At 32.6% G+C, this 26532-nt stretch overlaps 2 protein-coding genes across 5 annotated transcripts; both read left to right on the top strand.

Moving 5' to 3' along the window:
* The first annotated feature begins 3188 nt into the window (after positions 1-3188).
* On the top strand, positions 3189-7553 carry LOC139521180 (uncharacterized). Of its 3 annotated transcripts, none has more exons than XM_071314499.1 (3): positions 3271-3289; positions 4682-4776; positions 6425-7553. In XM_071314499.1, the coding sequence occupies exon 3, from the start codon at positions 6462-6464 to the stop codon at positions 7524-7526; it is 1065 nt and encodes a 354-aa protein (XP_071170600.1). In that variant the 5' UTR covers positions 3271-3289; positions 4682-4776; positions 6425-6461; the 3' UTR covers positions 7527-7553. The 3 variants fall into 3 exon arrangements, with proteins under 3 accessions (XP_071170599.1, XP_071170600.1, XP_071170597.1); XM_071314496.1 differs by having other exon boundaries at positions 4614-4776; XM_071314498.1 differs by lacking the exon at positions 4682-4776 and having other exon boundaries at positions 3189-3289.
* A 12724-nt stretch (positions 7554-20277) lies between these two features.
* LOC139521179 (uncharacterized) lies at positions 20278-25718 on the top strand. Of its 2 annotated transcripts, none has more exons than XM_071314494.1 (2): positions 20278-20664; positions 23814-25718. In XM_071314494.1, exon 2 carries the CDS (start codon positions 23816-23818, stop codon positions 25346-25348), a length of 1533 nt encoding a protein of 510 aa, XP_071170595.1. In that variant the 5' UTR covers positions 20278-20664; positions 23814-23815; the 3' UTR covers positions 25349-25718. The 2 variants fall into 2 exon arrangements, with proteins under 2 accessions (XP_071170595.1, XP_071170596.1); XM_071314495.1 differs by lacking the exon at positions 20278-20664 and adding an exon at positions 21269-21409.
* Positions 25719-26532: the final 814 nt, after the last annotated feature.

Genomic DNA, 26532 nt, shown 5'->3' with positions numbered 1-26532 from the left:
TTAAAAGGAAGAGGAAGTCAAAAAGAAAGTGGACCAAAAAAGTAAACTTTTTCGATTACTGATTCGATCTACGAAATTTTTTTCTTATACACGTATGAAAGATAAATATAAACTATGTTGTAAATAAAAGCAACAGTTGTATACCGCTGTTCGAAATTGATAAATCGATTCAGAAAAAAAAATCCGGGTAACAAAAGTAAACTTTTTCAATTACTGATTCGATCCACGAAATTTTTTTCTTATACAAGTATGAAAGATGAATATAAAATATGTTGTAAATAAAAGCAACAGTTGTATACCGTTGTTCGAAATTGATAAATCGAAAGAGAAAAAAAATCCGGGTAACAAGCTAAAACTGAGGGAAACACATCAAATATAAGAAGAGAACTACGACACAATAGAAACACAACATTAAAATGTAACACACACAGAAACGAACTATAATATAACAATGGCCATTTTCTTGACTTGGTACAGGACATTTTAATACAACAAAATGGTGAGTTGAACCTGGTTTTGTGGCATGCCAAACCTCCCGCTTTTATGGCAATGTTAAATATAACATTAAAATGACAACATTGCATGATAGGACTTCAATACAAATAAATGGGAGAACATATAGGACAGAGAAACACACGAATAATAGCTATCAAAAGGTGCGCCAGGTTTAAAATTTAATACGCCAGACGCGCGTTTCGTCCACACAAGACTAACTAGTGACGCTCTGATGAAAAAAAATCGAAAGCCAGCAAAAGTACAAAGTTGAAAAGCATTGAGGACCAAAAGTTCCAAAAAGTTTTGCCCAATACGGCTAGGCTTTTCTGTCTAGGATAAGAACATCCTTACTATTTAGAATAATTCATACTTTTGCACATCAGACTCGGACTTCTCTTGAACTGAATTTTAATGTGCGTATTATTATGCGTTTACTTTTCTGCATTGGCTAGAGGTATAGGGGGAGGGTTGAGATCTCACAAACATGTTTAACCCCGCCGCATTTTTGCGCCTGTCCCGAGTCTGGAGCCTCTGGCCTTTGTTAGTCTTGTATTCTTTTAATTTTAGTTTCTTGTGTACAATTTGGAAATTAGTATGGCGTTCATTATCACTGAACTAGTATATATTTGTTAAGGGGCCAGCTGAAGGACGCCTCCGGGTGCGGGAATTTCTCGCTACATTGAAGACCTGTTGGTGACCTTCTGCTGTTGTTTTTTTCTATTGTCGGGTTGTTGTCTCTTTGACACATTCCCCATTCCCCATTTCGATTCTCAATTTTATTTTGCAATATATATAAATGATAAAACCGGTGACTAACTACAAAATAAAAACGGATACAAAAATAACCTAAATCAGCATATAAAAATTCACAGCCGCGTTAGACAAATCGATAAACGCACAAATTTAAGTGACGTCACATTGAATTTCTAAAAATAATTCCAAAAATAGGTAAACCTATAACATGAAATCAAACAGACCTAGAATTCAAATGCACGAGGTCGCTATATATTTACATTTATATTTTTGTTTAGTTATAGTTATATGACCGTCGGCAGTTTCAAAGTTCATCTATCGAAGGTTTATTAGATGGCGTCTAGACTAAAATACACTGATATGTACTATCGAGTCCACGCATTGTAAATTGTTCATTATAGACTTATTGTAATTTGCATAGTTTATTCACGGTTCTCCAACATTTGATCAATCCAACTCACATTTGTCCAATAAGTGTCAAACAATAAATGGGCTTGGTTTTTATAATAGCAATTAGAATTGTTGTCTTGGGAAGTTATAGTTAGACATGTATACAATGTACTTACTATTATTTCCATATTACGCTTTATAATAATAAATGTAAAATAATAAATGAAAATCCATACATGAACCATATATGAAGCTCCATAGTGGGGCGCTCCCTAGCCAATCCAATAAATCTGTATCTGATTACAACTATTTCTTATATACTAAATATTATTACAAAGTTATTTCAAAAGTTGTATTTATAATTTTTTTTTTTCTAGTTAATATTATGTTTTTTCATAAACAGAACATGCGGTGTTTTGAAGGCTTCGTCACATTCAATATCATTAGCAACCTCTATACATAGAACAGATTTATCTTTTTGAAAAAAAGGAAAGTAAAGTATTTTTACTGAAGAAATATATGTGTTTTATTAGCTCATTGCGCATTTATATTTTCGCAGTCTTCTATTGACCAACGTAGTTTCAAAGTTTATATCGTGGTCGACACATTTTTGTTTTCGCTATCAAGAATGTTTTCTCTTTGTTTTTTAGCCTTAGACCAAATACTTCTTTGTTAGTAATTGTGCCCGCGAGGAGTGGTTTAAGATTTGACCAAATAACAAGCTATATTTAGCATGGTATATTAGAATAATACTACTCAGATGAGGGGTATCTTAATTTTTATTCTATTTTTACGAGAAATCAAATCAAAAATATTTTCGAAAGTCTCTTTTCAGTCAACGAAATAGGTAGAATTGTTGTAGATGAAATAATTCTCTGCGACATTTTTTTTGTATTTTTCAGAAAATTTATTTGATAAATTACTCAAGCCAATTAAGCAAGACTGAATAAGGGCTATACCTTCAAGCAAATTTGTTTTCTGAATGTGGTTTCAAAGGGTGTTTTCTGCAGTACTACATTTTCCAACTTGATGAAAAACGCCTCTACATCTTCAACTTAAGGTAGAGAAGGACACTGTAGTACAGCCAAAAAAATCTAGCCAATGAACTTTCTTAAATTTCCCATATATTGTTCATTGGGGTGTACCTAATAAAATATCAAAATTTGAGAATGTTTTTTTGGTATTAAGATTCAGAGTCCGACAGTTATTAAAATCCTTATTAGTATACCGTTTTCCAGATGTCCATCCGTGTCCACAAATCGTACACATAATAGATAATGCTTTGATTGGGTTTCATAAAACTTTTACGGAATATCTAAATCTGTTTTTTCTATTGTAAAATATCTTTTGGTTTATCGTTTCATCATTATTTATTCCGCATAAACTTCTGTCTTTTTCTGATAAATGCCATAGGTGTCATAATATATCTCATTTCAAGACCCCGACAACACCCTTACTGTTATAAGAAAGATAACTCCACAAATATAAGTGACTATTATATCGCTGAAATAGATTTATACAGATGTTTTCGTTGAACAAGTAGGTTAGTCATCTATAAATGTATTACGACAATTTACGTCAACGTCATTATTATTTACGGAACAAAAGAGCTCGATATAAACGACATGACGACGGGATCTGAGTGACATAGGTAAGGTTTATTTCGCGTCGGGAAATGAAATTTAGTGTAAAAAGGGTACAATTTTACAGATATAATGACTTTAATCAAATGAAACCGTTAAATGTATTCATATTTCAAAATTGAGCGTTAACACACATTTAGGAAGTCTCCATGTTTACTCTTATGGCTCTATATGACCGTTTTCAAACTGGACATCAGGGATTTGAATACTATAACTATTTTTTTTGTCATACACTTTAAAAACAATTTTATACTGTTGCAGATCATGTATAAACATACTTTTAGTTGTTGTTAAGTTGCTGTCGCGTTATTTGTACAATGTTATATAGCATAACCTATATCACCAGTTCCAATATGCATAATTTCTACAATGTCATATCTCGTACTTTCTATAAAAAATGTATATACTGTGTCATATATGAAAGACCGGTTAAAGTTTTCTTCAAAGGAATGTTACTGACTGAAATACACGTCACCACTAATGAGACAACTGATATATAAATATTTTAATATTTAAGAAGGTATATGACCAAAAGGCACATAGAAGAAAAAACGCACATATTTAAGGATATTTTATTCACTGCAAACACATTTTTTGCATGTACATATGATTGTGAATCTGAGAAAAAAAAGTAAGGGGCATTAATATGGATTATTTTGAACATGACAATTAATGCGTAAATGCATCAAATAAGAATCTATCTCATGCAGATGTAGAAAAAAATCTACAACATGTATGGTATGCACTTTCCAAATATAAGATTTGGAATGAAAGTTTTATCATTTATCCGACATTTAAACATATTGCAGTAAAAAAAATACGATTAGCTTAGCCAATTTTATGACAGTTTTTTCTCCTTTCATTATTGATTTAAGTCATTTATAAAACATATAACAATTTCACTACGTTTCATAATCAACTTATAAATTGCATGATAACTTATTATTGGATAAAAGTAAGAAGTACCATTAAAATGGTGCTAGAAGGGTATCTGATTTCATTAATATCTTAAATAATACTATTGTTAATAGTGTACTCTAGACGATGTAATATTATGTTGTTAAATAAAAATATTATTGTAAGTGTTTTATATACATGTATGAATAAAATATCAACTACAAAAGGATATTTATTTGAATCGCAAATGAAAATATTTAAACTTACTTTTATTATCATTGAAACATTAAATTAATGTACCTACGTTTTCAATTCACATAAGTAATTGTCCATTTATTGCGATAAATACTTTACTTATCTCACATATTTACAAGTTGAAATTTCTTTACTATCTAACATGATATGTTCTTTTTAAACTTTCAATTGAAATTAAAGCCTGAAATAGAAGGACCATAGTTTGATCGATATTTGTAAACCACAAAGTTATCCACATATGATTGCAGAGTATGTGACGCACTTGTCGTGTTGGTAATACTTGCGACTGCCAAACTCTTAAGATTTGATTCTTTCAAATTATTTGGAAACGATCCTCGTAGCAGTAAGTTTGCCATATTTTATTTAAATCATTTTCAGTTTTCAAATTTTACTTTTTTTTTACCCTTTTTGTGATTTTGTTTTAAGACTTTTATTTATATTCAGAGTAATACGAAAATAAAATTCGCGTTTATTTCAAACATGCTTACTGATGATGACAAAAATGTAATAAAAAAAAGTTAAATATGTAATAATAAAGCTTGAGAAAAACACCGCCAAAGTGGTGTGAAAACAAAATAATAATTGGCACCAGTAAGGTGAAACAGCACAAGACCTAGAGATTAGGCTGTAAATGATATATAGCTTTGGGTAGAAACCAAGTTTTGAATGGTATTGTTTATTCTAATGTTTAGGGTTGCAACTCTTTTGACGTAAGCCCGGTATCCCCCCTCTCCCGTTTTGTATTGATTTTTTCTGAACATGCACACGTGTTACCCTGAACGTTAAACAATCAAGCCATTTATATCACAGTAAGTAAGGGACCGGAAAGTTGCCCTTGACTATAGCTTAGATGCTTACTTTATACCTATATATAAGTAAGGATAATTTAATTTATGGTGCTATATAGGTAGTAGAATTGTGACATTGTCAATTCAAACTTTTACTGGCTGTAACAGTAACATTTTGAATTGACAAATAGAAAGTTTTTCAATAACAAAAAACAAAAAATGATATAACACAAGGAAAAATTAGAGTTTTTTTTCAATTCAGAGCATGTTCATCGGAGCTATCGATGGAAATATATTTTAAAGTGAAGGAAAGGTATTTAAGTATCTATCAATTTTATTTGATTATATAATACAATGTACACAGTACATTTGTTAATAAAGTTGATTCAAACTTCAAGTTTTCCTTAGTGTTCAAACAGTATCGAAGTAACGAGTTGATTTCTCAAAACCTTTTTGTCATTAAGACGAAACACATCAAAGTGCATATCAGGCCTCGTGTAAACATTTCACAGAATAAAACATCAACGTGTAAACAAAATGAAGTATACTTCCCACTGTTTCCTGAGATACTTAGATCAATGAGACATCCATGACTATTATTTCCTTCAAGAAAACGATTTAATTTTGAAGTTATGTAAGTTTAGTCACATGCAGACGTGTGAAAAATATAAAACTATTGCACCTTCAACAATGAACAGAAAGCGCAAATATAGAAAATTTTAATATAGCTCTGTTTCTTTATTGTTAATTTTGATGATATTTTCTGCTCATTCATTTCATGATTGATAGTAAATTTATGAATATGTGTTTTATTTATATAAATGTAGAATTTAATTGTGTTAGGTAAAGATAAGTTGCATTATATTCAAAGTTTTATCTTGCGTGCCTCATTTTGAGATTTCATAATCGTACATGGTTTTTTTTACTGACCGCTAGAATTATAACCACATTTACATATCTAATCGCAATTTTTCAAAGAAAATCTGAATAAATATTCTGTTCTTCAAATTCTAATGCTTTTGAAACCGATGAAATCATGGTTGGATGACAATTTGTTTTCAGTTCTCTCTTTGCGTTTATTGTGGAACATAAAAACTTTATTTATTTAAAAGAAGAAAAAATTTGGACAGATTGTATATAGATAGTTTGGGGGTAAAGCAGTATATTAATCAACGGATTTTCAATTTCAAATTATTGTTTCAGATTAATGAGACACTAAAACTTAATTTATGGAAACACAATGTTTGTTGGTGGGCATGGCTTAAACGTATTTGGTGCCTCTAAACAACAAAATGTTCCATCAACAGTAACGACAACTCTGCATCGACACAGAGGAAGCATGACAAAACTCCAGTTTCTGGGGAGCTTAGTAGAGGATGCTCAGAAGAGAAAACAAGCAGAATCCAAAAGACAAGTAAAAGGCATTCTGAAAAATGCCACAAGTATGCCAAATCTTGCCGAGAACAGTAATAATCCAAAGATTGATCATAAGCAACTGCGAAATGTTATCAAAAGACAAAAGCTGGGAATTAAAGAATTCGGACCAATAAGGGCTGTGAAAAAGACAGTAAAATTCAATGACCCTGTTGGTCGCCTTGGTCAAATAGAATCAAAATATAAATTGTGTTCCGAGATTAATTCAGACGAATGTTCAGTAAGAAAGAACAAAAAAATTCAACAAATTTCTTTGCGAAATGCTCAAAACGACGACAAACAAGACAGTTCTAATTTATTAGTTACTGTTGTATATGACTTAAAACTGAAGGATAATAAACTAATAACAAACAAAGACAGTACAAAGACCAACAACGATAATGAAAAAGCAGACACTCATGGCGACAACAATAATGTAGACATTTTCAGTCAGGATGTGACTCGAAACAAACTTTCAGATGAACCCAGCACGAAGGAATCATTAGATAACGGACATGCTCAAAATGGCGAATCATTTTTATCGCATACTGTTATTACCCCGTTTCTTCATCCGGGGGAAAAACTCAATAACACCGGTAACCAGTACATAAAACAAACTCCAGTCACAGAAGAATCGTCGAACTTAAAACAAAGTGTCGCCAAACCAAAAGACAGTGTTGTTGTTATGCGATCACGTGCTAAACCGGTGATGTTTACTCGTTGTGTTAACAATTCAATTCCAATTGCGGACGATCCGGTTCATAATACAACAAACTTTTGTGACGAAGAAAAGACTTCTCATATTATGCAGTGGCTTAACGACGTCAAAAATGAACAAGAACGAGAGGGGTTTTGTACTCTTCTAATGTCAGACGGTGAAATCAAGTATTAAAGTGAATAAAACTATTTATGTTTTGTATGTAGGTGTGTGTTTTCATAATAGGACCCATGAATTTGCCACCGCTGTCGTATGTCTTACCTCAAAACAATTCCAGAAAAAGACGTTTAACAAAAAACTCGTCTTCTATTTAAATCCACATAAGCATATAGGACCTATAGTATTTTGGTAAATGATTGAACATTACATAAAGAAAACGGAATTGAGACCTTTTTTTTTTATGCCAGGAGCTTGGGCAAGGTCAAATTTTATTTTCATATAATTATACAATAACAATAAAAGCTATGGTTTGAATTGCCACGGGGTAAAATGTTTGACGAAATTGGCTTTTCTGTTTAGAGACTTTGGTTTTTGTGCTTTCCCATACATTTGATAATTTTGGCAATCAGAACGGTTTGTTTCGAGCGTAATTCACGAACCTTTAAAAAAACACTTCTTGTGTACTATTTCAAAAAATGTTGTTTCTTAATTATTCATACTTCAACTTGTTATTCCTTATTATACATTTTTATTCAGAGGACATCACACAACAAAGAGCAGTTGGTATGTTCCAAAAAATTGAACGTGTATAGGCAGTCCTACATTGAATAACAAGGACAATGATCCTAATTGATTCCGAATATACTATTATATTATAAATCTCTGGTTTTATGTTAAATAATTCTCTCCATATACAGATTTATTCAACTGACTTTTTGAAATATTTCTTTCAAAAGTGAATTTGAAAGTTAAACATCACATTTGCCAATAACATAATACTTAAATATTTTATTAATATTTTTATGAGGAGGAATATGGACAAGAGTACTTTCGTCACAGATTATATCCGTATTTATAGTTTGTTTTATTGACATGACATGTCATGCCCTATGTATTTTAGGATATATGTAGACATAATCGATCACATACCAAGTTTATAATATATTTATTTATGCACTGCAGAACAACCTTTTAGTGTGAAAAGCCAATAATGAAAGCATAATAACATTACAATATGAAACACAAATTTATATTGATTTCAATTACGTCAACCGACTTCGATCAACATATATACGGAATGTTACTGTGGGAGATAAACACGCGTTGGTTCCAAATGCGTTTCTTTAGTTCTTGTATCTTTTATATGAAAAGCCTTTCCGATCTGAGTTTACCTTGCAGTTCGTTTTTTCTTGTTATTTTACTTTTTTTATTTGATATAACTTGTAAAGAGCAGATATTCACGGCCGACACTCGGCTAACCGTGGGATTGGTCGGTTAATCTATATTGAGTATGCGGCTATATCGGCGGTTGGTCTGTTAATCGGGTTGGCTAAAGTCTGTTAATCAGGTGTTATCGAGAAAATCATTGCAAGTTCAGTATGTTTCATTGTATAACTTTTTAATTATATTTATATCATAAAAACTGTTCATGTCTAACAAAACGATTTGGAGTACTGAATCCAGTGGTGTAATTATTTTTTTTCTAGCTTCAATAAACGATCTATAAAATGAAAAGGCGAGTTACTCATCAGTAAATTTATACACATTTTACACACACACAATGTACACAAAAATGACAAGTTGGTTGAGTTTACTTGCATGCAATATTTTGAACATCGAAAAAAGACAGGCATTATGTTTGTTTACCATTTTAACATCAATATGTGAAAAATCTACACGAAAAACTGTATTTTGGTGACATAAATCAATTTTTGATAAAAATGTGGTCTGTTAATGGGTCGGATGTATAAAACCCGGTCTGTTAATTGGTCTGTTAAGAGTTATGAATGACATTACAAGTATAATTTAATTTTTAAGTCATTATTTAAAATCAAGTGTGATCTAATCACTTCAAGTTGCTACTTGATCTTAATCTACAATAAACTATGGTGATATGTTGCCATTGATGAATCTGATATTACATGCATTGTATCATCACATTAAGTTCCCACACGTTTTCCTAAAGTACTGATAAATCGATTGGTAGTTACTTTGTAGTGATCATACATCGCGGAAAACTCAAATTAAACGTTTAATATTATAAGACCATGGGTAACATATGCATAATTGAGTTTTCACTTTCTCTACACCACCGTGAAGGTCAGTCATTAGAAAAACAAGCACGTTTGCGGACTGCGAGTCGGCTAAATGACTTACGATATCATAGGAATACATCATTACTCGAAAAATAAAATTAATATTATGCATTTATTGTGATTTCCAGGAATATAAATTTTTCTTTTTGTTACACATTAAATCAGCACCCAACGCAAATATAAAAAAATCTTACTAATGTCAATTTCTTGTTTAGAACCACGTCTTACCAACGATTAGAAAACAACGGTCATTCCGTACTTGGTACAGACATTTCCTTAGGCGGCAGAAAATGAAAATGATGACTTGGTACAAAAGACAATACATACCGGAAATAAACTGCTTATAGATACCAGGATTGAAATTATATATTTACGCCAGACACGCGTTTCGTCTACGAAAAACTCATCAGTGACGCTCGAAAAAAATGTTTAAAAGGCCAAATAAAATACGAAGTTGAAAAGCATTGAGGAAACACAACTAATACCGGCGTCACACATCAGCGTATAACTCCGGCGTGTTCAAAATCATTTACGCTGCCAATACGCTAGTAATTTTGGATGCATTTAACCTGTCAATCATATTTTGTAACGTGTGCAAAACGAGATTTATGCGTGTTTTGGGCGTACTAGAAGCGTACCTAAGCGTTTATCCGGCGTTCAAGAAACGTGTGTTGGCGTATGTTGTATGCTGCATAAAAATTTCCTCGGGTTGTAGCGTTCATCAAGCGTATTTACTTCATTGGCTAGAGGTATAGGAGGAGGGTTGATATCTCATAAACATGTTTATCCCCGCGGCAATTTTGCGCCTATCCCACGTCAGGAGCCTCTGGCCTTTGTTAGTCTTATATGATTTTTAATATTAGTGTCTTGTGTATAATTCGGAGTTTGTTATGACGTCTATTATAACTGATCTAGTATACATATTTTTTAAGGGGCCAGCTGAAGGACGCCTACGGGTGCGGGAGTTTCTCTCTACATTGAAGACCCATTGATGGCCTTTGTCTGTTGCCTGCTCTATGGTCGGGTTGTTGTCGCTTTGACACATTCCCCATTTCCCAATTTTTCAATTTTACCTTTGTATTTCGACGTACTTCAAACTTATGCAACGCGCTTTGAAAGATTGCTAAACGTTCATATGGCGTGCAACTAACGTATACCGACTTTGTCAATTTTCTCTGTACGTTTGGTGCACGCCGGTCTATACGCCAATGTGTGTGACGCCGGCATAAGGTAATCTATTCCTGAGGTAGAAATGTCTTAGTATTTAAAAGAAAACGCATTGAATTTAACCAGCTGCATTGCAACACATGACAGATTCATAGATGTTACAGACTTTGAACCGAAAAAAAAAGGCTGATTGATAACTTGGCGTAAATAATAAATTCGTGCGAATTCGAGCGGCCAATCAGTCAATATAACGCTATATTGAAGTGACACACCCTTCAATGAAATGCAAAGAAATAAAATCAAAATAAAAGTGCTCTTTCTATAAGGATACTGTTGCACCGTATTGTATTTTTTTCGACACAGGTACATCTCATTTTTTTCAATGTGAAAATATAAACTAAAGGTAGTAAGACTATTGTCGTGGCTAAATAACTCTTAACTGACACGATTTAAATTGTCCAACCCATTAACAGACTGTATTCCCCTAATATTCATTTAAATTTGGTATTACTCAACTTATATAACAATTAGGAAATATTTATTAATGACAATTAATTTTTTAGAACCAAAATACTTTTTTGTGTCCTTTAAATCATATCTAAAAATGTTTTTTAGCCTTTTATTCAAAATATTGCTATGCGTACAAGCATAAAATTCACACACTTGCGCGACGCCTTTTCGTTTTACTTAAAACTGCGCAGGCTATGCATTTTGTTTACTGGTGGAAAATGTTCTATGATAGATATCATTTTGTCAGACACTTTTCTTTTTTTGAAGTGGTTCTCATAATATGCCAAAAATCTGTATATTTAACAGAGTTTAACATTAAATTGTGAGTTTTACTCTTAACAGACGTATAACCAACCCGATTAACAGACCAACCGCCGATATAGCCGCATACTCAATATTGATTAACAGACCAATCTCTCTGTTAGCCGAGTGTCTGCCGTGATATTAAAGGAACCCTTCCGAAGCAAATGGGTTCACTCCGGGTTTTTTTTAAAGGGGTTCGTATTGTTGACTATTTATTATTATTACTATTTTTTTTATCATCGTGTTATCTTATCTGTTTTTTCAACTTATGTTACCTATTTGTTATCGTCTTAGTAATACTTTTGAAGACATTTAAATTTCTGCCAAAATTCAAACGATTTCAATGAAAAGGCTTAGTTACGATATTATCAAAAATCTTTCTTAGAAGTTAATGTATAACGCTTTTCCCAGTAACTTATCTTCGAAGGCTTTACTATATTGGTGATAATTAAACTTGACAATAGATCAAACAGTTTATTTATAAATTGAAAATGTCCGGTTTTTTTTCTTTGATATTACTTTTTGTAACAATTTGTAACATAAGCATAACAAATATCATATTAAACCATACCTCTTTATCTATATATAAGTATAAACATAAAATGTTGTACTGTTGTTTAAAATCAGCAAATCGTTAGTCGCTTAACTATCGAATATTTCAGCCAGTATTTTGAAAGTTTCTATGACACGATGAGCGAATTCGTCTAAATTCAGTCTTTGTAACCGTTCTTTTTAACTTTTGTCATTTAGGTATGGAAGCAGTAGCATGTCTCTGGACACTTTGTAATGATTCAATGTATTTTACTTTATAGGGATTCCATACACTATTGGCATAAAAAGTTAAATCACATAAGTCCTGACCTCCGAGGAAAATTCAATATGGAAAGTTCCTAATCAAATCGCAAAATCAAATGATAAAACACTTCAAACGAATGGACAAAAATTGTCACATACCTGACTTGGTACAGGCATTTTCAAATGTAGAAAATGGTGGATTGAACCTGGTTTTGTAGCGCTAAACATCTCACTTCATGACAGTCGCATCAAATTCCGTATATTTACAACGATGCGTGAAGAAAACAGACATAATCGATAAAATAGCCAAAATAGCCAAAATATGGTTACAGCAATCATCACTGTGTTACAATCTCAAAACAATAAAATTGAGAATGGAAATGGGGAATGTGTCAAAGAGACAACAACTCGACCAAATAAAAAACAACAGCAGAGGGTCACCAACAGGTCTTCAATGTAGCGAGAAATTCCCGCACCCGGAGGCGTCCTTCAGCTGGCCCCTAAACAAATATATACTAGTCCAGTGATAATGAACGCCATACTAATTTCCAAATTGTACACAAGAAACTAAAATTAAAATAATACAAGACTAACAAAGGCCAGAGGCTCCTGACTTGGGACAGGCGCAAAAATGCGGCGGGGTTAAACATGTTTGTGAGATCTCAACCCTCCCCCTATACCTCTAACCAATGTAGAAAAGTAAACGCATAACAATACGCACATTAAAATTCAGTTCAAGAGAAGTCCGAGTCTGATGTCAAAAGATGTAACCAAAGAAAATAAACAAAATGACAATAATACATAAATAACAACAGACTACTAGCAGTTAACTGACATGCTAGCTCCAGACTTCAATTAAACTGACTGAAAGATTATGATTTAATCATATGAACATCAGGCACAATCCTTCCCGTTAGAGGTTTAGTATCATACCATCATAACATATATTAGTGAATTATATAATAAAGGAGCAAAGATTGGCGTCCAGAATATGAACCAGCATACAATAATTTAAGTTATATAAAATGGATAAATTTGTTCGGCTAAAAATGTCAAACGCTATCATCAAAACAAACATACATTTACAAAAACGCACAAAAAGCATCTATCAAATTCAGAAACACATTCATTGTTTCGCGTGTTTGTCGTCGCAAATGTAAACGTCACAAAAGAAGAATTTTGTCGTTCAAAGTATATTCAAAACAATTATAATTTCACATGGGGAATGGTTATGTGCAGGGTTAAAAAAATCAAAAAGTTATGTTAGAACTCATTTCAGAAACAGACCGAGATTTAAAATTATCAAAAAGTTCTTTTTAAGAATCCATATATGGTTTATACCAGTACACGAGTAAAACAATTTTGTCGTTTGTCGTTCAAAGTATTATCAAATTTATAATAGAACAATAACATATTGACATATAATAGAACAATAACATAATGACATATAATAAAACAATAACATAATGACATATAATAGAACAATAATATAATGACATATAATAGAACAATAATATAATGACATATAATAGAACAATAACATAATGACGGGATCTTTACAAGTACAGAGTCACCACGATATAAAAAAATGAAGCACAAAAAGTCGCATGTACAAAACACACCAGCAAAAGTGAAAAATAATACAAGCCAATTGACGGGATGTATAAGTACCGAGCCAGGTCAAATGTCAAAACTAACGGCCTTAATTCAAAACCCATTGCAAACAAAATGTGCACCGGAAGGCTAAGCAGTTCCTGTTCCCCTAGTAGCATTTATCATGTTGCTCATTACAAGTCACTATATTTTGATAAATATTTGATGTTTGCCATTCGTTTATGTGGCAATTGAGAAGAAGTTACGACAGGTGGAATACACCGTTGTATTTTGAGACAAAAATATTCCATAAAAGTCAAAGAAATCATTTATGGTGTCCGAATATTTTCAAACAATTTACTTCATCTTTATCATCTGCAATCCTTCATTTAATAGCTTCCTTGTACGTAGTAACCAGCTTCATCAAGTGAATCATGGTATGAAACGTGAACCCTGGAATATCATATCAACTGGGAGATATTTACTCCATATCCACTGCTACACACAAAAAAGAGAAATAACAAAAAGTTCGCAAATATCTTTTGTCGTTAACAAACAAGTTTTGTCATTATCTGGGGTATGTCTTCGGTCGTCCTTTCTGATTAAATGAATGAGCTACTAAGGTTAATGCTATGTTCTCTTTTTCAGCTGACTTCTCGAGTTCATGCAAATTGGACATAAAAAATATTGTGGTTTTTAAGAAAGAAACTATATCCGATGATCAAAGTATGCAAATTGTATCTATGTATGTTGTTTTCCTTTAATAGCTGATGTGTTTTCCTCCGTTTTAGTAACCCTGATTAGTATTGATTAATGACTTTTGAACAGCGGTGTATTAATTTTGCCTTTCTTAAACAAGTCTTTTATTTTATAAAGAGATCATAAAGATTCCTCATGGTATAATATGCACATATTGTAAACGTACATCATCATCCTAATCAATCTTTTTTCTATACCTTTCCTTTTTTTCAGTATACATGTAGTTTAGTTACATTATATAATGCATGCTCACTTTTAATATGTTTTGTTATATACATGTATATTGTATTATGGAAAAGGTATGTTTAACTTGTGTCTATTTCGTTATGGTTTGAGTGAAAAAAATATGTTTAAACTAAATCCTACGAAGACATGCTTTTAACTTCACTACATGGAACTGTTAGTTTAAAAGCTTCCTTGTGAGCAGCAACCCTCTATCAAGAAAATCATTATTGGAAATACAAGCCCTGGAATATTGTATTAACTTGTAGATATACACTCCGTATGCAGGCACTGCAGGAATATAGCTACATAGAAATTGAAAGTTCACAATTGGAAAGCTGAAATCATCTCTTTTGTTGTGAAGGATTGGTTTTCAGCCGAACCGCATTATCAATTTCTACATGAAAGTCAAGATATGAGGCAGAATTAATTATATCTGGTGTATCCTGTATCTGAAGTTCAATGGGATAGATGCGTTCAACATACTTAACAAAATTATTATTTTTTAGTCAGAGAACATCATCGATATAGCGGAATGTAAAGTTAAACGATACCGCTAATTTGTTTTCTTTCTTCCTAGAAGTTCCTGTAAAAAGTCCGCCTTATAAAGGAACAAGTCGGCAAGAAGAGGGTCACAGTTTGTATCCATGGGAATGCAGATTGTTTGTTCACAAACACGTCCTCCAAACGAAAAAATGGCTTGTCTATTAAAACATCGAGCATCTTGATAATGTCAGTTTTAGAAAATTGTTTTGTTTGAATCAGAGTTATTTTTCAAACGTATTTTATATCCCTCCCTCAGACAAGAAACTTGTATCTGCGTTATTCATCCTCTTTTTTATACAATAAAGTAGAATCAATTCTTACAATTTGACTTTAAATGCTATTGCAAGATGAAAGAGTCTGAGATTGTATGTACTCTAATTAGTTATCAAAAGTACCAGGATTATAATTTTTTACGCCAGACGCGCGTTTCGTCTACATAAGACTCATCAGTGACGCTCAGATCAAAATAGTTAAAAAGCCAAACAAATACAAAGTTGAAGAGCATTGAGGACCCAAAGTTCCCAAAAGTTGTGCCAAATACGGCTAAGGTAATCTACTCCTGGGGTAAGAAAATCCTTAGTTTTTCGAAAAATTCAAAAGTTTGGTAAACAGAAAATTTATAAAAAGGACCATATAATTGATATTCATGTCAACACCGAAGTGCTGACTACTGGGCTGGTGATACCCTCGGGGACGAAACGTCCACCAGCAGTGGCATCGACCCAGTGGTGTAAATAGTTATCAAAAGTACCAGGATTATAATTTTATACGCCAGACGCGCGTTTCGTCTACATAAGACTCATCAGTGACGCTCAGATCAAAATAGTTAAAAAGCCAAACATATACAAAGTTGAAGAGCATTGAGGACCCAAAATTGCCAAAGGTTGTGCCAAATACGGCTAAGGTAATCTACTCCTGGGGGTAAGAAAATCCTTAGTTTTTCGAAAAATTCAAAAGTTTTGTAAACAGAAAATTTATAAAAATGACCATATAATTGATATTCATGTCAACACCGAAGTGCTGACTACTGGGCTGGTGATACCCTCGGGGACGAAACGTCCACCAGCAGTGGCATCGACCCAGTGGTGTAAATAGTTATAAAAAGTACCAGGATTATAACTTTATACGCCAGACGCGTAAAAGATTTTTTGGTTTTTAGTAGTATCCACGTCTGATCCTTGCCACCTAGAATAGAATCTAGAATAGGCAGTTTTGTTATAAATTTGAAGCCTGATTTTGAATTTTCGAAAAAAAAACCTGATGTTAATAATTTAGAAAGAGGTTTCGTGGAGCTCTTAGAAGACCCCGTCAATATACCGTTGTTTTAAGGATACCTATACATTTTATGTATCCAATACAGTGATGGCAGATTTATTTCTTCGTCTTTGGTTGAAATTATAAAGAGACATAAACCTGATTTATGATTATCGAGAATTTCCTCTTAGTAAGTGTCTTAAGGTTTATGTTGAGTTTGCAAGTGAATTTTCAATACCTTACTCATTTATTAAGCAGTTTATGTAATGTAGTTTTGCACAAAAACGATATTGTTTGTGGCTTAATCTGCGTTGACAACAACATATTTGGTATCTACATGTAGGTAGGACAAGTGTTTTGCAACATTCGGGTTTTTAAAGAATGATGTAGCATGGGTATTAAACCCTTCAGTTTTTCAATTCTGATTTCTATCAACAACCTAACAGTCTTAATCAATTAGGAAAGAGTATGTCGAGTTGTTGTCTCCTTGAAACATTCCCCCTTTTCATTCTCAATTTTATCTACGTCTTTTTTCTCGTGTTTTGGCACAACCTTTTTGAAATTTTGGTCCTCGATGCTGTTCAACTTTGTACTTGGTTTGGCTTTCAAACTTTTGTATCTGGGCGTCACTAGTAAGTCTTGTTTGGAAAAAACGCACTTCTGGCGAATTAAATTTTAAACCTGGTGCCTTTTGTTAGCTATTATTCGTGTGTTTCTTTGTCAATTGTGTTCTCCTACTTATTTGTATTGTAGTCCTGTAATGTTGTGTTGTCATTTTTATGTTATATTTAACATGGCCATAAAAGGTTTAGGTTTGGCATGCCACAATACCAGGTTCAACCCACCATTTTTTTTTCTTTAAAAAAATGTCCTGTACCAAGTCGGGAATATTGTCATTGTTATATTATAGTTCGTTTCTGTGTGTGTTACATTTTAACGTTGTGTTTCTTTTGTGTCGTTTGTTTCCTCTTATATTTGAGTGTGAATTCACATTATTATAAGACGTGTCACGGTACTTTTCTATCCCAAATTCATGTATTTAGTTTTGATGTTATCTTTGATATTCTCATAGGATTTTGTCAAATGTTTATGTGTGTGTTACATTTTAATGATGTGTCGCCATTCTCTTGTATTTAATGCGTTTCCCTCAGTTTTGGTTTGTGACCCGGATTTGATTTTTCTATCAATTTATGAGTTTTGAACATCGGTATACTACTGTTGCCTTTATTTAACCCATTGCCTGGCATAATCCTTGATTGAATCCATTAGTGTTTTGAAGTTGTGTTTAGAATTGATGAATTTAGGTTCAAAATATTTCGGGAATTTAGATAACACATTTCGGATAGAAGTGTTAGTAACAATGTTTAGATCACGCGTTTTTTTCTTTCTTAAAATGTCCTATACCAAGACAAAAAAATGGCCATTGATATATTATAGTTCGTTTCTGTGTGTGTTAAATTTTAATGATGTGTTTCTGTTGTGTCGTAGTTTTCCTCTTATTTTTGATGCGTTTGTAACCTGGATTTGAGTTTTTTTCTCAATCGATTTATGAATTTCGAACAGCGGTATACTATTATTGCCTTTATTTAATAACGCGGTTAGCTTTCATAGTGTTAATGTCTTGACTAAACGTTTTGGTGTATGAAGAACGAGTAGTAAAATAAAAGGGTTTAACACATGTTAAATAATTTTTCTTGCATAAGAGGGGCGAAACATACCAGAGGGCCATTCAAAATAAGTTGCAAAAAAAACGTCAACGCCATGGCTAAAAACGAGATATACCAAAACAAACCCACAGTATTCAAAACAAAACGTAGAAAACTACAGACTTAGCAACAAGAACCCCACAAAAAACTAGGGTTGTTCTCATGTGTTCTGGAAGGGTGTCCAGATTGTGCTGTTTATGTGGCGCTGATCGTGTTGCTCATGTATGTACAAAACCCATTGATAAGTATAATTCGGTAGGTCACAAACGGGAAAGGTGGATGGTATCTAGTTGTTACGGCAATTTGAACATAAGTGTCATCTTCTGTGAATCCCATATTTCATAACGGCAAACCAATTTATGTTGGTGTCTGTAAAGATTTTGAAAGAATGGTTTCAACTTCACCAAATGAAGCTCTTGTTTTCATAGCTATCTTGTGAGCAGTTATGATCTTTCAAGTAAATCGGGATGGAAAAGCAAGTCGTAGGATATAGTATCAACTGGGCGATATATACTCCATATACATGCGCTGCTATAATGTATGTTGCTACATAGAAATGGAAAGTTCACAATTGGGATGATAAAATCATTTCTATTCTATATGTAAGACGGATATATGAAGCATACTTTGCTGTATCTGCTATATCCATTATTTCATTCCATTATATAAGTTTGATGGGATAAATGTGTCACCAAACTTTGAATTATTTAGAGGGATGACATCATTTGTATTGCGGAAGGTAAAGTTAATTTTAAAGATAATGCTAGCTTTATGATTTGTGTAATAAATGTTATGTAATAAAATGTGTTTTTTTAATTCTATGTTATACAGTGGAGCTTGTATTTTAAGACATTAGTTCGTTTTGAATTTTCATTTATACAATGCATTCCACTTTTAAATTGTGAGTCCATACATTATTTAAATATACTAGTAGTTTGTTTGCTTATATTTCAATAGTAAGTAAATTATGACCTAGAATGATTAACGATGACCGAGTGACCCATTCAAAAAAGTAAGAATATAATAACATTGATGAAGTTTTACAGTAATCATTACATTGTAATTGGAACATAATAAGTTATTGTTGGTAGTTGTGATAAACTTTCTTTAAATCGCGTGCTTAAACAAAACGTGAATTCATTAGGTCTAGTCAGTCGGAAATATTCTATCAACTTATTATATAAATGCATATTTCGACATCTCATTGTTAGTTGTTAGTTGTATACATAAAACACATAAAGCAATTAAAGGTAAAACAAGATATACAAACAAATAAGCTATAGCAACAGACCACGGAGAACAGCATCCACTCCCTACGCACCCAATTCAATGGTGTCTAGCATTGAAAAAGGAATATTAAACACACCATTTTTTGCACCATGCCAGGCATATGTCAGTTGTTATGAAATATCGTTTCTATGTATGTTGGCATTTGCTTTTGTTGCACTTCAGTGTTTCATTTTCCCATTGTTTTCTCTTATAGTTAATGTGTTTCCCTCGGTTTAAGGTTGTATCCGGATTTGTTTTCTGTCAATCGATTTATAACTTTTGAACAGCGGTATACTACTGTTGCCTTTATTTAGCGAATGGGTTCAGAAATTTAAAGGAAGTGAAATTTGAAATTAACATATTAGAATAACAAATCAGATTAAGTATATCAAATTATAGACGTCATAGAGTGTTCAAATAATAGTTTCTACGACTTTCTATGATTTTAGTCGATACCCTTTTCGCTTTTTGAAATAAATTTACATCTAAAATTATACCTTTATATTTACTTTTGTTTCAAAAATACAGAATGAATTGGTAAAAACCAAACATTTCTAACATTTTAAACAAACAAATCTGTAAATGTCTGCAATATCAGGCTATAATGAACGTCAAACACTTGGACTAGTGACCATTCAACACAAATAAAGGGAGCGATATTCTTACAAAGAACGTATAATACACATTATCGCTTTTAGATTAATAGTACAGTGATTGCCAAAACGTTTGATAAGCTTGGTTGCTGGGATGAAATCGTACATCTAAAAGAACTTTTGTCGATCTCTGTCTTGAGGTCGTTTTAACATAACTATAAAACGCAAGTCGATCTTTTTTATTTTTTGTGATTTATTGACCCGTCCAAAAATGTGTTAAGTTTTCTTATGTAGACGTTTTGATGAGTGAATCTTCAATGCTGTGAGTTCCACTAAACAAGTAAGTATACATATTTATTATTTATTTTATTTTTTATTGATATATATAGAAACAGATGCGTTTTAAATGACAATAATGATGCTGATTTGAATATTTAAGAGAATTAAATACATAAAGCAGATTTAATGCATGCAGATAAATAGAATTAACCTATATAAGAATACCCTAACAAGTAATGACTCGAAAGAGCAAATGAAAGAAACTACTGAATAAAAATCCGAAATTGAAAATGGATTTTTATACTTGATCTGATGATCGGATGAGTTAAAGATCAGAAGATCGTCAAGCAAAATAACTTTACGGAATAATTTCAACACATACTTGTTATATTGATCGACAAGTAGTTAACCATTTAAAATTTGAAAAGTAGCAAAAAAATTGGAATATAAACTATATATATATATTGTACTAGGCTCACGGAATCGTAACATTATGCAAAGAAAGTAAAAACGTTTTAGACAAATAGGTAAATAATAGTGGTATTTTGGTACAAACAGCTATTGTATGGATAAATACTTTTTAATTACCTATCTCTACCTTTAAAATTTGCAGTACACAGTTGAGTAAAAGTGATATTTTGACAGCTTGTATTATATTCTTTACACAATACCTAATATCTTCCTTTGCATGAAGTTCGTTAAAAGTTCTAGACACTTGTGTGTTTTCTGTGGCTGTTTTAAGTTTGAACTGATTAAAGTGACATAGTGCAATATAGTCGCGCAGAGGAATTAAAACTCTCAAAGTTGTAAGTTTAATTTTAGATTTCATAATTATTATTTTTTTAAATGATAATATGATAAATTGAAATAATGCTGTTCAATAAAGAAAGATTGATACATATTTTTTTAATAGTTTAAAGCTGACAAAAATATTTAATTTAAATAATATACTAACAATGTGATTTTTACAATTGAAAAACAGTGAAACCATTCTCAATTTTAAACGTGAAGAGTTATTTACTAACAGACTTATGTTAATATAATTAACTCGCCATACAATAAGAAAATGGCGTTTTTCTTTCTGCGTAAATTTGTAGTCGATAAAGGCAACAGTAATATACAGCTTTTCGAAATTAATAAATCGAATGAGAAAAAAAACAAATCCGGTTTACAAACTAAAACTGAGGCAACACATCAAATATGAGAGGAGAACTACGACACAACAGAAACACAACATTAAAATAAAACACACACAGAAACGAACTGACTTTGTACAGGAAATTTTAATAAAACAAAAATGGTGAGTTGAACCTGGTCTTGTGGCATGCCAAAACTCACGCTTTTATGGCAATGTTAAATATAAAATTAAAATGACAACATTACATAATAGGACAACAATACAAATAAATAGGAGATCATATAGGACATAGAAAACACACGAATAATAGTAAGTTACTGCAAATAGACTTTTACATGGTAGTTTGTTCGACGATTTATGATGTTACAATTGGCTAATTGTTGCTTACTTGACGCACAGTGACAGGTATGTCATGCATATACCATGAACAATTGATATACTATGTAGATTTTCTGAAAAGTGGACCAACCGGAGTGAAGGACAAAACATCTGGTTGGCTCCGGGTATACTAGATAAGGTGAAGTTATTTAACTTTGCAACAGGCAAACTGGAGACCCTTGTCTAGTTTCTTTAATATGAAAAGAGCGTAGCATTTCATCTATATATGCATTGATTTAACGACCCTATACCGACCGGACGTGGCTGCGTACAAGCTGCTCATCACCTCGGACGTCCTCTTTTGACAAGGGTTTAAATGCTAAACCTTGGTGAAAGAAGGCCAAGTTGATCATAGTTCTATGCCCAGTTACTATGACATGGGTGTTTTGCAGTTATGTTTAATTATTCATTGAAAGATAAACGTTGAAGAAAAACAGATAATGTACAAATAAAATTTAGAATGGAAATGGGGAATATGTCAAAGAGATGTAACAACCCGACCAAAGTGCAGACAACAGCCGAAGGCCACCGATTGGTCTTCAACGCAGCGAGAAAATATCGCACCCGGATGTGGTCCTCACCTTCAAAACATATGAAGGAAGTAGACGAAAAATAACACACAAGACCAACAAAGGCCAGAGGCTCTGACTTCGGACAGCGCAAAAATGCGGCGAGGTTAAACATGTTTGTGAGATCTCAACCCTTCCCCTATGCTTCTAGCCAATGTAGTTATAATCTTTCAATAATTAAGAATATTTGCTGAGATCACATTTTGTTTACGTCAGGCAATTTTAAAGACATTCATTTTACATTTTTTCCACATTTGAATACTGAAGAAAGTAATTGGTAACTTGATACGTTAAATATTTGAGAGGCGATCGTTTAAATGAGGATTAAACGAGATTTTCAAACATTTACCAAACTTCATATGCACACTAAACCTAAATAAGATTGTTAGTCTTTTTATCAAAGTGTTTGTATTCTATTTTATATGTTCTTGACAGTTGTATTACTTTTGGAGTGTGTTTGTCAATAAGAACTCATTATTAAACTTTTAGCTAAGATCAAAACTACCAAACTTACTCATTACATTAATTATAAATAACGGATTTAAATGCCACCAAACACAATTTGTCTGACGATATTTGATTCAGATCTATCGATTGATTGTTGTTTGCCTTTGCCTTACGCCGATTCGGGGTAAGGTAAAAGGCTATATCGCGGCAGTTTAGTTCAGAGAGTGGTGTGACGAATTTATAAGGATGAAATAGTGATAACTTCAACATGTGATTTTTCTCGTCTTCCTTTTCCTAACTTTTTTAGTTTTTCTTATAGGATTTAAATTTTTGAAGGAATTTATTGGTGTATAAACTCGACCAATTCACTCATAAACAAATAAAAGTCCGAACACAGTTTCTTATATCAACAGATCAGACATTCCTATATCTATAAACTTCATTCACAAAGCGGCCCCTTGGATTGTATACAGTTAACGGAAATAAAATAAGGTTATGTCCTAATTAGGACGCGAATTACCCTGCTCTCAAACTAAGCAATTTACTTATTACCTATTTTACGATAAATGATTTGCAGTCCAAATTCCAACTCTTTGCGTTATATACGAGTTTCATAAAATTCTGTTACCTTAAACAAAATATTTCCATTTACATTTTTGTATTATTTTCTCATTACAGACATGGCAACGTCAGCATCGTGGACTTTATGGAAGAGGCTACCACCAAGATACCAGCTAAGTGTTCGAACATTCGTTGATGAAGACGATCTTATTCGACATTCACCACCAGGATCTCCGAAAACACAGAGACGGGGATCTCCTCGACATCCTCGAAGTGAAAATAAGTCCCCAAGACCACCAATAACTTCGCCCACACCTGCCAATAAACGATCAATTCAAAATATACCTGATATCTCAGAGAATGAAAACCATATTGAAAGACCCGTTAGTCCGTCAGGATCTTATTTTCCATACAGAAAATCTGGATATATTGATCATTTCAAAACTCAACAAAGAGTTAATTCAGCTCGAGCAATGATGGTATCAGACGACCGGTCTCGTTCTCCGTCACCAAACGGTAGAATGAGTAAGACGTCTGCTGCGGAAGCAAAAATCAATAAAGACAGTTCAATGACAACAACGGAAATCCAGCATTCAATAAAACGTTGTGAGCACCACAACAAAGTGAAAACTGGTGACGAAGATCAAGATACGTATCCCCAGTACTCTAACAAAATAGAACAAAGGAAATATTTGGTGCGAGAAACTGATGAGGGAACTATGTATATTGACAAAGGGAAAATCATATACTTCAGAAGATATAAATCAAGTCCAGTGTCACAAACGTCCAATTTTACGCGCTATAATGATGGAGGATATCTTGCAAGTATTCGAAGAGAATATCTGACCAAACCACGATTATTGGCCATGGGGCCAAAGCGAAAAACTTTTAAAGACGAAACAAAAGTTTTCGAAGAGAGAGAAAATTATAACAGAAAAGTGGCAAATATACTCGACTATTACAGCTACCCGGATGAGGATAGTATTTCGTTAGATGATCTTACTAAGTACACATCATCTGGTAGAAAGGTCAATTCTCCGCGAAAACAAGCTAATATGTCGCCAAAAAATGTTAAACGAATATATTTTGCCTATCCTAAATCGGAACATGAAGTTCGTCCAGTACCAATTCCAGATATGCAGACTGATCCCGGTTCGTATTTCAAAGTCAACCAGCAATCAAAACTTCACGACAGGAATTTTTATTTGAAGACTCCCGGTCACAAATCTTCTTTCCGTGAAACAAACATACTAGACTGTGCATGCGGTATGTGTAGAATAGAAATGCAGCTTGCTTTAATGGCCCAAGCAGAGACAGAAAGTCATGCAAAGTTTCAACAATCAAAGATGCTTAAAACTAAATCGTTAAATAAGGAGAATGATGTTGCTGACAAAACTGAGATGTCCGAAAGTGACCTTAAACTTGACCTTTCGTCCATCAGCAAAGACGCTGCTAAGGCCTCTAACATGCAGATACAAACGGACAATAATACTACCAAACAAGAGCAGTCGGAAGCTGGGAAAGATGGAAAAGAAAACAAACAAGAGCAAACATTAACTGTTACTATTCCGAAAATGGAAACAAATAGGGAGATTAGTGAGGTTGCAAAAGAAAACGAGGTTAATACTGAAACAGTTCAGCCATTGGAGTAGTGTTCAAAATGTTCATCTTCCATCTAATAAAAGGAATACTCATTAGTCATACAATCCTAAACAAGTGCTTTAATTGTATATAGATATTTGCCTTTTTAAAATAGTTTGCGGGAATTTGAATTTTAGTTTTGAATTATATTTTAATTATTTGACATGTGTGGAAATTCAAAAAAATGATATCCAGTTAACGCTTTGAAATTCGTCAGTTTGTTTGACAATGTGATGCTACTAAACAAATATGTAGAGATTGTAATGGTGTTTTACGTTGTTAAATTATGTAGAGCTAGTGCTATCAGATCATTTGTAATAACTTAATTTTGTTATGGCATTGATCATCTTGAAATTGGTAAATAAAAAAAATAGGTGGGAATTTTTGGAGAGAGGAGAATGAGACAGGGTGGATTTTTATTTTTTTGATTGCTGATTAAAAAAAAACTGTTTTGCCAAATTTTATTATGGTTTATTTTTGTCAGGGGGTAGGTGTTAAAAATCATGGAACGCATCCGTTCGATTCATTTTGTTTCAAAGATAAAATGTAATTTACACTGTTCTTAACAAAACATACATTAGGGAGCAACCATTGAACTTCAAACAGAGGGAGGGGGTATGGTTTTTTGTTTGAGTCAGAAATCTTATTTAGTTTTTCATCGCTATCATTACCATATGCATCCCCCCTTTTTTAAGTCAAATGGTCGATCCCTAACAGTGTATAAAATAAAGATTTAAGTTCAATGTAAAAGACAAGTGGTAATGAATTAAAATAATATAACTATAAAGTATATGTTATTATATATGACACTACCAGTTGCCAAGTTTGTTCAAATTACAAATATTGTTTTTGGGACGGTTGCATATCTTCAATTATTGTTCCATATTATCCTTTCGAGAGTTGAGTATACCCCATAAATGTTGCGGTTTATGGTTAGTGCTTTTCAATAATACGTCACCTTTATATATTGATTGATTGTTGGTTGTTTAACATCTAGTGGCAAATATGTCATGGATGTTATTCGTATACCTTAATTGGATTTACCTATAATTTTCGAAGAATTATAGAAGTTTTTGTTGATAAAACAGTAAAAAACTGGCTTGCGTATCTAAGCATTAAATCGATGATTTATTTGGTCAAATATTCCTTAAAGTTAATACTATGGCAATTAATTCATTGCTTTTGGTTGTTTTAC

The sequence above is a fragment of the Mytilus edulis genome, chromosome 4, assembly GCF_963676685.1.
Source record: "Mytilus edulis chromosome 4, xbMytEdul2.2, whole genome shotgun sequence".
Lineage (NCBI taxonomy): Eukaryota > Metazoa > Mollusca > Bivalvia > Mytilida > Mytilidae > Mytilus > Mytilus edulis.
Note: the sequence above shows the minus strand (reverse complement) of the source record. Positions and strands in the feature narration are given on the sequence as shown.

Excerpts from the sequence above, each read along its gene's own strand:
- LOC139521180 (XM_071314498.1), top strand. The coding sequence starts at position 6,462 with ATGTTTGTTGGTGGGCATGGCTTAAACGTATTTGGTGCCTCTAAACAA.
- LOC139521179 (XM_071314494.1), top strand. The coding sequence starts at position 23,816 with ATGGCAACGTCAGCATCGTGGACTTTATGGAAGAGGCTACCACCAAGA.